Consider the following 17,276-nt stretch of genomic DNA (forward strand, 5'->3'; position numbering starts at 1 on the left):
GTCCAAGAGTTGTGGATGCATGGACCTTTTTGCAGAACAAAATATCAGCGATCTTAAATGGCTGGCGACAGCTCAGCTTCAATGACCTACTGAGACCGGTTCTTCAAAACATCAGTTCTCATAACAGAATAAAATTGCTAAAATTGTTTACTCTTTATATCTCCTATATTGATACCTGTAATTATGTAATTGATATTGCAGCACTAGAATTTCATTTAAATTGTGAAAATTAAAACAATTATGTAAATAGCTTTTATCCACACTAGATCAATAAATCTTATTATAAAAAAAAAAATCTGACCAGACCTTCTCGCTCGCTGCGCTCCACGCCTTCTCGTAACTGCCGGGTGAGCAACAAGAAAGTAGAGGCTTCAGTGCGCGTTTGTTCGTGTTTTGAGACGTGGAACGATCGCGGGATCATCGAAGTAATTGGTTCGCTTTTCCAGAGCAGCATACGTGTTGTAATAAAGTTTATATTACTCATATATAACCAGATTGTGCGGATCGGTAAATCACTTTGACACTTCGTTAAAAATGTTTATTTAGTCGCTTTCCTAGGCGACTTCCTATAGATTACCTTCTCATCTAACTAACTATCCCTTTCCATGGCGCTCACGGAAATGCAGAGGATTCCTCGGTCACTTGTAACAATCAGTGTAAATGTAACAAACAAATAAACAATTGGTGAGTTGCGCAAATTTGTTGTTTCTCGGCCAATCCTACCTACCTACTTATACTTATGATGGTCGTACAACTTCGTGTTGTCCGGAGCAATACCGGATGTAATGTTTTGTTTCTCCGCACTCCGGCCGCACGCGCATCTTCCTCGATTGCACACAGCCAGCTAGAGCGGGATCTACTCCGGAGCCGACGGCGTCTTCCAGGTTCTCTGCTAAACATGACTTTTGTAGGTCTCTATCGGGATACGCACTACATGTCCAGCCCACTGTAATCTGTCGTGTTTTATTAGACTGCTCATCTCTGCAGTTTTGTACACTTGGTACAACTCGTGTTTCTTGCGTCTGGACCATTCACCATTTTCCACCACGCCGCCTAGTATTGAACAGAATATTTTCCACGAGTATTTTTTTCCGAGAATTCGACAGTCTGCATCTTTTAACGTCCATGCTTCATGGCTGTACAGGGCGACAGGATGAATTAACTACGTGTACAGAGCTAATTTTGTCTGTGCCTGTAGGCTACGAGCACTGGCGGAGACAGAGGTGGAGACCACATAATGCAATCACACCTTTGTTCTCATAGGCTATTGTTCTTGCGCTATGTGGTGCCTCATCAAATAACAATAGCTGGCGCCGCCAATTGCTACGAGACTTTAGCGGACTACGCAAGCCGTCAAAAGTCCTACTTGCAGTCGCAACACGTCTTTTCGACTCGCGGCTAACGTCATTATCACATGTGTTTCAAAATATATGAATTCGTTGACAACCTTCATCCATTTCCACCTCTGGACCAGCACCGTTTGGACTGCCACGGTCTCTGTAAGCCACCAGGTACTTAGTTTTAACAGAGTTTATGATCAGTCCTATTGTAACAGTCTTCCGTTTGAAAGGCGAGAAAGCCTCTTCCACTGATCGCCTATCTACACCAGAGGCATTCCACGGGGGCATGTCAGTCGATCCTGAGCGACCATTTCGAAAATATTTGAAACTCTGCACAGTTTTTCAATTTCATCTAAATCGTCATTTTTCGATATCAAATCTTCATATTGAGTCACGACTAACTTTTCAAAAGGGTGTATGTGAAAATGGTTCAAAAATATTTAAAAAGCTGCACAGCAAAAACGGAATGTTCGATTGTTATGATTTTTTCAGCAAAGTTAGACAACTAAATGGTGATTCTTAAGAAAATGTGCACAGTAAAAAAAATTTTTTGCCTTTAAAAATATCATTTTGTCACAAAACTCAAATATCTCAAAACCCTATCTTTTTTCGAACGTAATTTTTTAGGGAAAACGGTCCATTATATTAGCTATCTACCATAAAAATTTGGTGATGGTAAACTAATAAACAAAAAGTTATGACATTTCAAACATTTCACAATTTTCACATTTAGTAAAAAAAATTTTTTCTGTGTAAGTTATTTCGAGAATTGCAGTTTGATGCAGATTTTATTGTTAAGGGACGTGATTTAAACAAGTTGTTTTCATGATATTTTGATTTAATTATTCATAGCATCTATAAGAAACTTAGACACGATCCAGTGTTGTGATCAAAAGTATTGATAGTGTCATAATTTTCATTGCACGTGACTGGCGAAAAATTCTTTTAATAGTGTTGAAACCTGTTGATAATAACGTTGATAGAAACATAACAGAAATGTTATTTTAAGACAAAAGCTGCAAAATCAAAGATTTATATACACGTGTACGTCTATAGTTTACCTGCAAAAATATACCTCTTAGAGAATAGACTTTATGATCGGGAGGAAACGGGTATCTTCAACAACAACAAATGCATGATAGGTACATACCATGACAATGCTCACGAAAAAAGCAAAAAATTACTACTACTAAGGTTGTTAAAGATCTTATAGTAATTTTTTTCTTCAGTCAAGCAAATGACACCAAACTAGTCAGTAAAAACTTAAAAGTGATTTTGTTTATTGAAATATTACGAACAACATGAGTAGCCGCTTTCTCAACTGTTGTAGGCCGTTTGATGGAAAAAAGTGTTCAAAAGAGTTACGAAATCTCACCGAAAGCACCATCGATAAACTGAAAGCGACTGGTTATGCTCCAATGTCCACATTGAATACAAATTTACTCATTTGCACGTCCTGCCGTCTAAACGTTGACAAAAGAGCAATCTGTATATCATCGGTTGAGCAGAGCGCAGGAAGTTTGAAAACGACAGCAACTGAGGAATTGCCAGATGTATCGACAACAACTGAGGAATTACCAGAAGTATTAAGTGCTGAGAGCCTTGCCACCGTACCATCAGCGAAATCTGTTTCAACAAATCAATCGGAAGATGAGTGTATCCCAAAGGTCAACATCGAACGCTTTAACGAGGGCATAGCTGGGATAAAAGTGACTCCGATTAAATGGAGTAAGATGGACTACGTATATTACCTGGAGAAAAAATACCGTGAAATAAACGAAGCTGTACGAAGAAACCTCTTCAAATTAGGACCTGATGATGTGGAAAATACAGACTACGATGAGGTAATTATAAATATGAAGGAAAGGTTCTCGAATGCAGCCACGACAAGAAAAGAAAAATTATTGATTTTGTCGATGCTGCCAAGTTCGTGGTCTATTCAGGATGCCATTGATGAGTTCAAAACCAATAGAAATACAGTAAAAGAGGCAAAACAATTGAAGAATAACTGTCTTTCAACCAAAAATACTAGGTCTAGTACTGCATTAACAGATGAGACAAAAGAAATAGTAGTTCAATATTTTGAAGATGATGAAGTAAGTCGAGCTATGCCTGGTCAAAAAGATTATGTATCAGTAAAAAAAGATGGAAAGCGTCAAGCAATCCAAAAACGATTAATGATGACGACTTTGAAAGAAGCGTACACACGCTTCAAGGAAATTCACGATAATATTAAAATAGGTTTTTCCTCATTTGCAAGCCTTCGGCCAAGGCAATGTAAGCTTCTTTCCAATTCAGGAACACATAATGTGTGTGTGTGCACAACCCATGAGAATATTAATCTTATTTTACATACACTGGATTTTGTTTTTACACGATTTACATTTTCTCAATTTTTCACTCATCCTAAATGTTTAACGTACCTATATTAATTATCATGTGATTTTTCTTTGATTTATTCTGGATTTTTTGAAACATGTTGCGAAGAGTTTGGTGACAAATTGAAGTCACACGATCAAAAATACGAGCGAAAAAAAATCGTGTAAAAACAAAATCCTGTGTAGTTTGAAAAGAATCAATTTAACAAAGGATATTAAAATGTTTACTGGTAGTCTTTTGTGTGAAAATACAACATCAAATTGCTATCTACGATCTTGTTCGGATTGTCCAGATTCTTCATCATTGGAAAATACTTTATTCGCTGAGTTTGAAGAAAAATATATTGATCAGTTATCATTTGAGCAATGGGTGACCACGGATAGGTGTGACATAGAAACTATTGTAAAACCTGTAGATGAGTTTGTGTCATATTTTTGCTTGAAATTAGAAAGTTTAATCCCTCACGATTTCATTAAAACAGAACAATCCAGCTTTTTAAAAAATACGAAAAATACATTACAAAATGGTGAATTTTTAGTCATTTGTGATTTTTCTGAAAATTACAGCTTTGTATTGCAAGATGAAGTGCAGTCCCATCACTGGAACGTACAACAAGCTACAATTCATCCATTCGTTATTTATTTTAATGGAAGTACGCAAATTGAACACTTAAGTTTTATTATAATTTCCGAAGATTTAAGACACGATTCAGTATCCGTAAACTTGTTCATTGAAAAAATGATTAACTTTTTACGCGTTGATAAGCATAAAGAAGTCAAAAAGATATATTTCATGTCTGATGGAGCAGCGTCGCAGTACAAAAATCGTAAGAATTTTTTGAGCCTATGTCAATTTAAATCAATGTACGGAATTGATGCAGAATGGTATTTTTTTGCTACATCACATGGCAAAGGTCCTTGTGATGCTATTGGAGGAACAATAAAGCGCATGGCCACAAGAGCAAGTTTAGCCAAAGAACGTGAGCATCCAATTAAAACTGCGAAAGAACTTTTTGATTGGGCAAATCGTAGAAAAGAAAAAGATTTAACCAAATTATCATTTTGTTTTACTACTACTGAAGAGTACGAAATAAAGGCTTCAGAGCTCAGCGAGCAATTTAATAACGCGAAAACGATCCAAGGAACCCAAGAATTTCACTGTTTCATTCCATTGTCGGAAAATAAAATTAAAGCAAAACTATACTCAAACTGTGCTGATAATAATTCAAAAGTGTTCGATATTTTAAAACATTTGAATAAAAATAAATAAAAAATAAGTATTAATAAACTGTTTTCATGATATCATAACCCATACCAAAATTCAAACCCAAAACTCTTAGAGTTTCTATAACAACATTGTGTAACTGCCACATTTAATTTAATACTTAGGATAATATTAATTCATTTTTATTTATTTATACATATAATATTTATACATATAATATACATAATATCGATGAATACATAAATATGGAATATCATACAAACAACTTGTTTAACTCACGCAAGGCCCTTAACAATAAAATCAGCATCAAACTGCGATTCTTGAAAAAAAAAAAAAATACACGGAAATTTTTTTTTGTTTACTATATGTGAAAATTGTGAAATGTTTGAAATGTCATAACTTATTTGTTTTTTAGTTTACCATCACCAAATTTCTATGGTAGATAGCTAATATAATGGACCGTTTTCCCTAAAAAATTACGTTCGAAAAAAGATAGGGTTTTGAGATATTTGAGTTTTGTGACAAAATGATATTTTTAAAGGCAAAAAATTTTTTTACTGTGCACATTTTCTTAAGAATCACCATTTAGTTGTCTAACTTTGCTGAAAAATCATAACAATCGAACATTCCGTTTTTGCTGTGCAGCTTTTTAAATATTTTTGAACCATTTTCACATACACCCTTTTGAAAAGTTAGTCGTGACTCAATATGAAGATTTGATATCGAAAAATGACGATTTAGATGAAATTGAAAAACTGTGCAAAGTTTCAACTCAATAGAAAATCATGAATTAAAAATTTTCTTAAATTTTGATGCTGTTGCTTGGAATCGCTCACCAATGATATCGATGTCATTCGCGAAACCAAGGAGCATGTAAGACTTGTTGATGACGGTTCCGTTTCTTTGCACACCAGAATTTCGAACTGCACCTCCCAGAGCTATGTTGAATAGCAGCTTAGAGTGCGCATAGCCCTGCTTCAATCCATCTAACTGACTCTCGATTTGGATCCCATCCAGCGTCGCACGAATGAGCTTAATAAGCTTTGCCGGAAATCCATGTTCAAGCATTATATGCCACAGTTCATTCCGTTTCACCGAGTCATACGCTGCCTTGAAATCTACAAACAAATGATAAGTTTGTAAGTTGTATTCCCGAAATTTATCAAGGATTTGTCAGACATCTGGTCCGTTGTTGATCGTCCTTTTCGAAAACCGTTTTGATATTCGCCGACAAAGGTCTCCGCAAAAGGACGCAGATTGCAAAACAGACTTATGGAAATTACCTTGTAATCGGTATTGAGGGGTGTTATATCTCGATAATTAGCAGAATAGAGTATGTGCCATTTCTTGAGTTCAGATCAAACAAGCAACTAGTTCGGACGTGTTTTACTTTTCGGTCGCGTGTTTTCCTAGTTTCGGCTGGTAGTCAGTCCTTTAGTGGATTTTCGGCCAAAAAGTTACCTGCCATTTTCTAGCGTCCGTTGGGTGATATTTGGCCAGTGCGTCAGGGACCAGGTTTCCGTACAGGACCGTACAGTGAAAACAGCCCCGATTTGCCCTAGATTCGGATATTTTTTAGGATCGTTCAGTCGGCGGGTAAGGCGTTTTTTTTTTAGTGCGCGAAAAGTGGACTTCCCGTAGCGTTTGGTGCTTCTGGACAGTGCATCCAGGGTGGGGACCCTTATCATGTGGCCAAAGAATCAGCCCTTTCGGTCCGAGGTGACTGGAGATCCGGATTTTTCGTTCCGGATGGTGACGTCATTCGGCTGACCGGTCCCAGTACATAGCAAGTGCGGTGAAAATTTTCCCATTTTTTTTGTTTTCGTTTACCGACTGTCGAGTTCAGTGTGCGGCCGTGCTGAAAAGTAGGGGCGCGATTTCTTCACCGGCGTGGTACCATCACCCCAGAGCGTTGGTGTTGTCTATTCGTCTTGCTTAGTTAGCTCGTTATCGTTGCGCGCGTTTCAAACTAAGGAGTATTCGGTTCATGAACATTTAAAGAACAAAAATATAAATAAAATAAAGATTACTATAAACTATTTCGACAGTCGGCTGGCAAGAGTTTTAATTATAAACACATAAACAACATATGTAATGGGTCGAGTTGTCAGCTTGGGGCAAACGTCCTTGGCCTACCTAACCCTACCCAACAACAAACTCCGTAGATCTTATGAGCGCGTCGCCAAGTCGGAGCCCCTCGCTAAGAAAGTTCTGCATCAACATTTCCTTCCCTGTCTCTAGTTACGGTAAAGATGGGCGTGGCCGGGAGTAGTAATCCTCATGCTTTTGTTATTTTTATCGATTGAAATCAAGGATTACTCCCCACCTTGATTTCTGATAGCAATCTGGATAAGGATTTCAAAAGACACATGAGTATCACTAGTGTCCAATCTACGAAGAATACCGTAACAACGCTAACGCTAATAGAGTATGTGCCATTTCTTGTAGATGAGGCCATCAAGCCATCTCGAAGGCATTTCTTCTTCCTCCTAAATCATTCTAATCACTTGGTACAATTTTCATTCAGCCGGTCACACCCAAGTTTTTGAAGCTCGGCCGGGATTCCGTTCTTCCCAGCAACAGCACCGTTCTTTAGCTCTCGATCAGCTTTTCTCACTTTCCACTCTCTAGCGTTGGTGGCTTCAATGCTGACCATTATTCCCAATCCTGATTTTGTTTGTGCTTTCTCTGTCCGATTGTCCAATTAACAATAACCAGGGATTGCAGAAATCGCTCTCAATAGATAACAAACAACGATAAAAAAGAGGCAAAAACCTCTTCGAATCATAACAAGCCATGAAAACAAAACTATCGCACTTGTATACAAGTTGAAAAATAAACTGATTCGGATAGGCGGTCCCCACCCCACCAAGTTGAAATGCATCATCAGAACCGATGCCCCCCGCAATTGGAGCTCATTAAGGTCACTCCTGACGGAATCCAAGTTCCAAAGTGCTCGCGTTTTCGGGGGCACACCACTTGGTTCAGAGGCGGCGCACAACTGTCATTTTTGTTGATTTAGCCTTACTGCGTCGCAGCATGCGTGAAATAATAAAAATGACAGTTGTCCGTTGTTTCCGTATCGAGTGGTGTGCCCCCAAAAACGCGAGCACTTTTTTGGATTCCGTCAGGAGTGACCTTAAAAGAAATTTATCATGGGTTGTATGTAGCCCCCCGAATCAGTTCATTATCGTAACAGCTACCGAAAAACGTCTCTCACGGTATGCTACCTATCGAGATGGTATACGGACATGATAAGTGAGAGATTTTCTCATCCTACTTTTGATTCAAACCCTCACAATAACTCAAAGTGCTCCTTCCACTTAGCAGCCACCCATGCTCGGTCGGTCAACAGATTTCTGGAGCAGTCATTAATTATGGCTGGCGCCGGTGTGCTTTTTTGCGCATGTTTTGAAGAACCTCCGTGTCTTGTTTCTGACAAAGCTTCTGCTTCCGAGAGTACTTTTTCGTCATACTTCCGTTTCTTACGCTGGGTGTTTTTTTATCTGCTGCCCTTAGTTATTTATATCGTTTTCTATATGCTCCTGGCCTGGTTATTCTCATCTGTCGCTTTTTGGCACTCCACATCAAACAAGCCTTTCCGTTGGTTCCCTTATGTGGTTCCGAGCACCTCTATGGTTATTGTACTGACCGCCTCGTGGACTTGTTGAGACAATGCGTTCAAATTTTCTCCAGTTGGGTGTCCTTCGAATCTTTCGTCGAGTTTATGAGTGAATTTCTCCGCAACGCCCTCGCCCGACAGTCGCTGTATGTTCAGCCGCATGGTTCTCTAACGCCTAGAACCGGTGATACGGGACAGCCTTGCACATATCTTACATATCACCAGATAGTGGTCAGAGTCGATATTTGGGCCTCGGAAGGTCCTCACATCTATGGCATCTTGTCGTTAGTTGGTGCGTATGCATTAAATAAGCTGTAGTTGAAGAACATGCCCTTAATTCTCAATAGTTGAAGAACTTGCCCTTAATTCTCAATACGCAGATGCGATCACTTACCGGCCTGCATCTAGTGATTCGACGCTGCTGCTTACCAAGCACTACGAGACCAATTCCATGATCCGCCTTCTCGCCCCCGCTGTAGTAGATGTGATACTTAAATGGGGTACCCACAATTGGATCAACTGCGCGGAATTACCGTTCTCCTAGCCATTGAACCTCCTGAAGTGGTGCAACCTCCACCTTCACTTTTTGCAGGTCTCTAGCAAGTTGGGCAATTCGTACAGGTTCCAAGTGATGGGGCAGCCATCTTAGGAATATCAGACGTGAGACCGCATTTTTTGTTGCGCCACCCGATACGGGTCAGACGCTGTTTTGGGCCGCTCCTAACATGGGGAATAAACGCTCATGCAGGGTTTATTAAAGTCCCTCCAGCACTAGGCTATTTTTTATTTTTTTTTTTAATATCTTTATTAACGTGATTTATCAAGCACTAGGCTAGTGCGATTTGAGCGGCACACGGTCGCTCTGATAAGGCCTGCTTTTGCAGACACTTGCAGCTTTTTATAGAAGTTAAACAGACTCCACTGTCAAACCCCACCACATACTAGGCAGCCCGCGGGTCGCACTCTAACTTTAGCTGATGCCAGAAGGACAACGGTGCCCATGTTTCATTAGCAGCGAAGTACACAGCCCTTAACTGGTGGTCTATTGTCATTGGCAGACTCATAGAAGCGTGAGAATTGGAACTTGTGAGGCCATGGCTAAGTTTGCTGCCCCTTCCCAGATTTCAATTCACCATTTCGTAGCCCTTCTCGGCCAATCACGGCTAGCAATTACGAAGTGTACAGTCAATCACGCTAAGCTACGAGTGCAACGTATTCAGAATTCGAAGTCGTTGAGGGCCCCATACAGAACAGTCATTTCTCAATTTCAGTTAGAGATGTCATGCGATGTTTACATATCTGCCCTCTATCAATCTCTATAGAAATGCGAAGGAGAAAAGGTATGCTACAAAACTCTCAACAATTTTTATTCCATGACAGGGCATGAAAGTGTGCAACATCTACCTTATTTTTGTGTCTATTACCACTTTCAACTCGGTGGATGAAAGTAATATAATTAATTTATCGATCAATCATTATTGATTTGCATATATCTATTAAAATAATTTAGACATTTTAGTTTTAAAGCATAGCACAACATCCTTTCATCACTGCCTTCCATACCAACCTTTTGCAGTACTGGCCTCATGGTTATTATAGGTTCGGTTCATGATCATCGAATGATGTGGAATCTTAGTTATGAAAATATATACATTGTTAACTGCTACGATAAGGATGGAATCGATGTGACCAATGATTTTTACAAGGACTTGTCCTGGCTGATACTTGGAAAAGTAGTTCAAAGTGCTCTGACCAGCGTTTCAGCTGGTCAGTTGCGTCTTTCTAGTTGCATTCATGTTCTGCTCGCTTAGGTGTCGTGAGATATCTTAGAGCCATCATTGCTGCGGCTTTCTCTTTTTTTTCCGCGACGTACTCTTCACGCTTGCTTGTTTCCTCGACGTCAGCGCTTCACTTTATTCTTCGATGCCGAGTGTCGTTGGCGGAATAAAACTATCGATCACACCGAAATCTATCCGGTTCGCTTCTTTTAATGTTCACGTTTCATGTCCGTAAAGGGCCACTGGTAGTTAAATGCAAAGTAAATTTCCTTTCCGTCTGCATGCTGCGGGACCTAAGCTCTGCACGATCAGATCATATAAAGTCACAAACAAGGTTGACACTTCGTCTGCAATCCGAATACTTGATTTAGAGCCATCAAGCGTTGCACGTATCAGCCTAATCAGTTTTACCGGAAAACCATGTTCAGACAATCTGTCACAGCATTGTGTTGCGCCACGTCTGTTCTAATTCCGTTTTACTGAGCGACACTGTCATGGAGAATTTGAATTCAACGAAATTTCGGAATGCCAATAATAATGTTTTGATTTTTAGGGAATGATATAGAATCTATTACAGCAGTGTTGTCTATATCTGCAACTTTTATAAATATATTTGTTAGCCAATTGAAATTATTCACACATTATGCAACAAAATTTTACATTCGTCAAGAGCTGCTCATTCGCTCTCTGGTGTATAGTACATTGAGTCAATAAAACATTTGGTGAAATCTCCGATCACTTCCCGATCCGGCACAGTCTGCGCTACCCCATAGATAGCCATTTTCCCTTCAACTGGCTTTTCGGGATTTTTCATAACCAGGGCGACCTTTGTTCGAACATCATTGACAAACTTATCCGCAATTCCGTCTCGGGTGTGCATGTGCGTTACACATATGTGAATCCTGTAATAATCATGTTTTCAATAACTTGCATATGTCTAGAATATTTACAAGCTTTTACCCCGAAGGGAACTGCAGAGAATTCAGATTCCATCCTAGAGTACTTAATTCAGCAGATAGACGGAAAATATCGAAGTCCTTTGATCCAATAGCAACCACGCTAGTGGCTGGAGTACCGAAGATAAAAATATTATCAATTGTTCGGAGCCTGAAAATATAGCAAGCGATAACATATGTGGAAGGTTTATTCGATCTTAAAGTCAGCAATCGTTTACTCACTGTGTTTCAATGTATCTGGAAGTGTCAATTATCCGTTTAGTGGCTTCTACATAACCATCCAGGCCAAAATTCATCATAGTGGCCCAAGTAGCTGCAATAATTCCACCGGCACGAGATCCATTGACTGTCGGCGAACCGTAGACCCCTCCAGGCCATTCTGTCGTCACCGTGTACTGATAGTGACGATACTTTTTCTCCGAGTACAAAATCACCGACGATCCCTTGGGACTGAAGCCATACTAAAAGAAATAAAAGAGTGGATGATGCATATGTCAACATGCTTAGTTGCGCGATGTACTTTGTGAGTATCCGCGGAAATACTAGTAACTCCATCTACGCTGAAATCAAACGGTGGAACGTGATAACCAGCTCGTTTCATGAAGATTATTAAAAATCCGCCCAGGCAGGCGTCCACGTGAACTGGGATGTTGTATTTCTTGCCAAGCTTGGCGATCGCCTCGATATCATCCATGGTACCATATGGGTAGTTAGGAGCTGAGCCGACCAACATAACTGTATTACCATTGATGGCCCGTTCCATAGCCTCAATATCAACTTTTCTGGTTACAGGATCGACTTTCACTGTTTTGGAAAACATCGAAAAATACTTAGCTGACTTATCGAAGGCAGTATGAGCTGTTACTGGTAAAACGATGTTGGGTTTCGTGATGCCTTTCACGTCTCGCCCGTAGTCCCGGTACGCTTTGCAAGCCATCATAATAGATTCCGTTCCCCCAGTGGTCATGGTTCCACATGCCTTTGCACTACCATTGAACAGCGTAGCTGTCATGCGTATCACCTCGGCTTCCATTTTGCAAATACCGGGAAATACATCCACATGCAGGGGGTTCGTGTAGGAAGCCTTTCCATACACTTCCGTTACCAGTTTTACCAGTTCCGGATTGAAATAATATACCGCCCCTGAAATAAAGCCTTCCTTCCATTGGTAGTGACCAAGCGCAAGGTATTCGTCGACTTTTTCCAAGATTTGTTCTGATCGGAGCCCATCTTGTGGTAGGACAGTGGTAAACTGCCCATACTGGGCAGCGTCCTTTGTGAAACTAGCATTTATTTTGGCTATTTCTGTGTCGATTTTCTGACGAACCGAAGGAACCAGGCGCGCTAGTCGGAAAAATCGTCGCTTCAGGCGAGAATAAAGACCTATAATGAAAATCACATTAGTTATAGTAGTTATCACATGTTTTATAATTTTTGTGTTAGTCTTGTCCAAGAATGCAGTAACAATGCTACGCCATGCAAGTCATGACTACAAACTTAGGTTGTATAAAATAAAGAACCAAGTGTCGATCAAAATCCAAGCTTCGTAAATTGAATCGTTCTGGCATAGGAAAAGATTATGTAAAGTTTATGTACCCGTCGCTTAATAGTGAAATGGTGGATCTAGATAGAATGAACGCTTAGAGTTTGTTGGCCCGAAAGTCTTAACTTCTTCGAGCCTGCATGTTTCCGCTAAAACCGTTTAACCTTCACACTCGGTGTTATATTACCATTTCAACAGAAGCTTGTTGGAGGGGTTCATGAATTTTGTTGAAAGATAAGTAGAATAGGCCCATGCTGCCCGAGATTTCATAGTTGACGTAACAACCATTACACTTTCGTATGTATTTCATTTTCACAAACAAAAAATATCATTTTTATATACTTCTTTGACCTCACTGAAACAAATATTATAAAAGGTTTGCGTGCTGTATTCAATAAGCTATTAAAATATTATTATTATATACAGGGGTTGAAGGAATAATCTCGATCTTATACTAAACGTTATTCCCCGTAATGCTGTTGAGCTTACTTCAAAATTATGATTTTAATTACAAACATTTTGTTGTACAGTTTGTAACACATGTAATAATGGTAAAATCATTCCAAATCTAAATCATCATGTCCTCACACGAGCACTTATTTGGAAAGCATTGCGCTTGAGAGGTCAATGCAAAATCGCTTAGTTTCACTCATTTATTAGAAAATCCTTGTCAACTGGATGTTTCGAATAATGCAAGAATTTGCTTTGATTCAAATCATACATGATTTTTGAGTTTCTCTCAACACTGACTGAAAGTCACTATATGGTCACTTTTTCTGCAACTGAAAGTCACTAGGGTAACACACAGAGATATATCCCTTATCTTTCTTCGCTGTTGAAACTGATCGATATTTTTAGGAAAACATGCATTTTTCAGGGTTCGCCAAATTAGGCACTAAGGTGACTAAAACCGGTACTCTTCCCCTACTTTGGTTCTTTTTTCATCCACGTGGGTCATCGGTCACTGAATGTTAAGAAATGCAACATAATATCATTCAGCAGAAAAAGAATAACACCAAGTACACAAATTGTATTAGGGAACAATACTGTAGAAAGAAATGAAAAATTTAGGGATTTAGGAGTGATTTTAGATTCGAAACTAACTCTTGTTGATCACTATAACACAATCATCCACAAAGCTAATAATATGCTAGGCTTTATCAAGCGTTTTTGCTTCAACTTTCAGGATCCCTACACAATCAAAACACTATATATGTAGCATTGTATGGTCGCCTTATACAACCACACATGAAGAAAGAATAGAGTCAGTACAAAAACAATTTTTATTATACGCTCTTCGTAAATTAGGTTGGACGTCATTTCCTCTTCCATCTTATGAAGCACGTTGCATGCTTATAAATATACAAACTTTGAAAGAACGTCGAGAATGTGCAACGGTTTCATTTGTTAACGATATAGTTTCTCAACGTGTTGATTCAACTGAAATTTTATCGAAATTTAACTTTTACATACCTTCTCGGCTACTTCGACATAGAACATTATTTTTAACCAACCACTGCCGAACAAATTACGCCAAATTTGGGCCTCTCAACCGAATGATGGCTGTTAACAATCAACACTGCGAAACTATATATTGACTTAACAATGTCTCGGCATAACATTAGACAGTATTTTCAAAGAACAAACATTACAAATTCAGCAATATAAATTCAAAATCAAAATTATACACCACTTTACTAAAAAAAAACTTATTATTTAATTAAACTATAGCATTACAAAAACAAACATGTATATGTATATGTACTAGTCTACGTTGGTTGACGAAATAAAATAAATAAATTAAAGTCACTATTTTGAACGACATTGATCGCTACCAGCCCTGCCTATTTGGCGATTATTTCTCAACGCTTGTCAAATAGACAAAAATCACCTCTCGTATTTATGTACAGTGGTGTTCGAAATAATAACCGAAATAACAGGAAGATTTTCATATAAAATACCTAACTTTGAAAGGCTGTAACTTTGTTCCCCTATGACCAATTGAGCTGAAATTTTAGCACTAAACTAAACATATATTAAAATTGACATATTATTTTATTGGCATACCATTTTTTTGAACAGCTGGTTGAAAAATGAGAAGAATGTAGTTGCTGTTTACTCAATTGTTTTTTTTTAGATATTCTTAAAACAAAACATATTGTTTTGCTACTATTATTCCGAACATCACTGTATGAAACTAAAAGTTATCATAATTTGTTATGATAGATTTTGTATAAAATGTTTTGGAATGTCTGCCTAACGACTAACGCCATAAGCTATTTAATCCAAAGCCCTCAACTTGCAATGATAAGCATTTTTAGCAAGTTTATCTTATCGACATGACCACAATCACTTAATGATTCTACTTACTTTCATCCTCACTCAGTAATTCCCACAACCAGATTACCCCCAGCACGGAGCTAGTTGTAATGGCCACAATCTGCCAGGGTGCTTTGCCGGCAAATGCACGATCCACTGGTGCAGTCACCAGTTGTAAATGCGCCTTCAACATGACAAACAAAGGAGCACCTTGGAATGCGTAAAATGGTCTTCCTACGAAGAGAACAAAAATAAAACTGAATTAAATACCTACGCCTTCATGTCGCGATAGAAGATAGCCGTTCTTCAGTGTGGGCTGATTGATAAGCAGAGTTTGGTGTGCGATAACTGAACTGTTTATAACTTATTTGACTACCGTCTCTATATGATGCTGGAATTTACCTGACCTTAAAATATCACGAGTATAAAATTCTTTGTTCTCCTAGTACAAAGGCACATCACATTTTCAATTATTTTTTGAAAATATTTTTAAAAACGTAGTGTAATAGAGGGTAGTGTACCAGTCAGCTGTTGTATCACTTACAGCTATTACCTTTCAACTTTTCGGCAATGTGCAATGGAACGAGTGAACAACGACTGTCAAAATTACTAACTGGACAGACTGCACCTTCGGAATTTTGATGATAAACAAATCCTCATGCACGAACACATTACTGGCAGTCGCTTTTGTGTGTTCAAATAGGGGAGAAGACCGCCAGCTGTAATCGAGAAAAAAAGTAGAATCATTGAAATTTACACGGTGTGGTATAGGAAATGAAGTATATTTTTGTTATCAAACAAAAATTAAAGATGTTTTTCAAAAAAATATTGGTTTAAGGGGTTAGAATTTTAAAAGCACACAAAATAGACATGATATCTCGATTTTTATATTTTTATTCGAATAAGCAGTTAATGCTTAAGATTGTTGAATTTCTAACCCCACAAACTAAAAATGGTTTGACTTATTTTTTTTATAACGTTCTAGTGGCATTTTAATTCTCATTTTCTATATCATGCCATGCCATATTTCCATGATTCTACTTTTTCTTGAGACTTTTCCAGGTGGCAGCACTGATGAAGGAAACGCCCCATGGTTCAAATACACACAAGCTGTTGAGTGCTGTGGTGGTACTGAACACCCGATGGTGATTACTGCACAAAATAAAGTAGGTAGGTACAACCTCTTTGGATTGATGTATAAAGGCTTCGCCGACGTACAATTTGGGATGTCATATTTTTATTAAATAAAAAATACACACCAAATGTCATCATCTGATTGTTGATATGTTCGATATTTTCCAAAGATGGTCTAGTAGCCTAAAAATTTTAACATATCGACATAAGGAGAGTAAATCCAGAACAAAATATGATCAGAACACATCAAGATAGAGAGATATCGAGATAGGGAGGTTATCGAGATGTAGAATGCCCAAATGTACGTAGACTGAAGGGACAGAGGGAACCACCGAAATAGGGAGAGATATCGAGATACGGTGCATCGAGATGTAGAGTGTCGACTGTAACCAGTTGGTCCGACAGACGTTATTCTGCATAGTACGCGAGAATGTACGTTGTGAACTGTTCATGCAAAATCCCCATACAAATCTTAATTTTAACTTCTTACAATTATCTCAATTTTACTCGTAATTTTTACATGAGAAACATTCTATAAACCCATCAGAGATTATATGCAACAGACTTGCTGAAGGAATGAAGCAAATCCATTCAGCCGTTTGGGGTCGTTCAAAAATGACGTCACAGGTTTTAGGGGGAGGGTGTATGCAATTTTGTGACAGTACATATACTAGGTACACAAAAAAGCGTGACAGAGGGGGAGGGTGGGTCTTGAAATCTCAAAAAGTAGCAGACGTCATATTTGAATCGCTCCTTTCTATGTTATGCGGATTCGTTCCGAAGTGCTTTGTAATAGGCTTTCATGGTACTGCCGATACTGTGGATTTCGATTAGCAGTGGTGCCTAATCATGTTAAAGATTTTGGCATCATGTTGGATAACAGGCTAACTTACAGTCTTTATTTTTCAACTACCATCGACAAAATGAATCGTCAGCCTAGTATTATTATAAAGATTCCATGCGAGTGTCGCAATCCTGCTC

General features: G+C 38.6%; 1 protein-coding gene across 4 annotated transcripts; it reads right to left on the bottom strand.

The window, feature by feature from the left end:
• Positions 1-10,914: 10,914 nt before the first annotated feature.
• On the bottom strand, positions 10,915-15,856 carry LOC134205074 (sphingosine-1-phosphate lyase). Of its 4 annotated transcripts, none has more exons than XM_062679967.1 (6): positions 15,715-15,856; positions 15,213-15,395; positions 11,820-12,682; positions 11,522-11,760; positions 11,304-11,450; positions 10,915-11,245 (listed from the first exon to the last, which is right to left on the bottom strand). In XM_062679967.1, the coding sequence occupies exons 2-6, from the start codon at positions 15,352-15,354 to the stop codon at positions 11,020-11,022; spliced, it is 1,617 nt and encodes a 538-aa protein (XP_062535951.1). In that variant the 5' UTR covers positions 15,355-15,395; positions 15,715-15,856; the 3' UTR covers positions 10,915-11,019. The 4 variants fall into 4 exon arrangements, with proteins under 4 accessions (XP_062535951.1, XP_062535953.1, XP_062535952.1 ...); XM_062679969.1 differs by having other exon boundaries at positions 15,706-15,728; XM_062679968.1 differs by lacking the exon at positions 15,715-15,856 and adding an exon at positions 15,569-15,706.
• Between the last annotated feature and the right edge of the window lie 1,420 nt (positions 15,857-17,276).

This window comes from Armigeres subalbatus, chromosome 1 (genome assembly GCF_024139115.2).
Source record: "Armigeres subalbatus isolate Guangzhou_Male chromosome 1, GZ_Asu_2, whole genome shotgun sequence".
Classification (NCBI taxonomy): Eukaryota; Metazoa; Arthropoda; class Insecta; order Diptera; family Culicidae; genus Armigeres; species Armigeres subalbatus.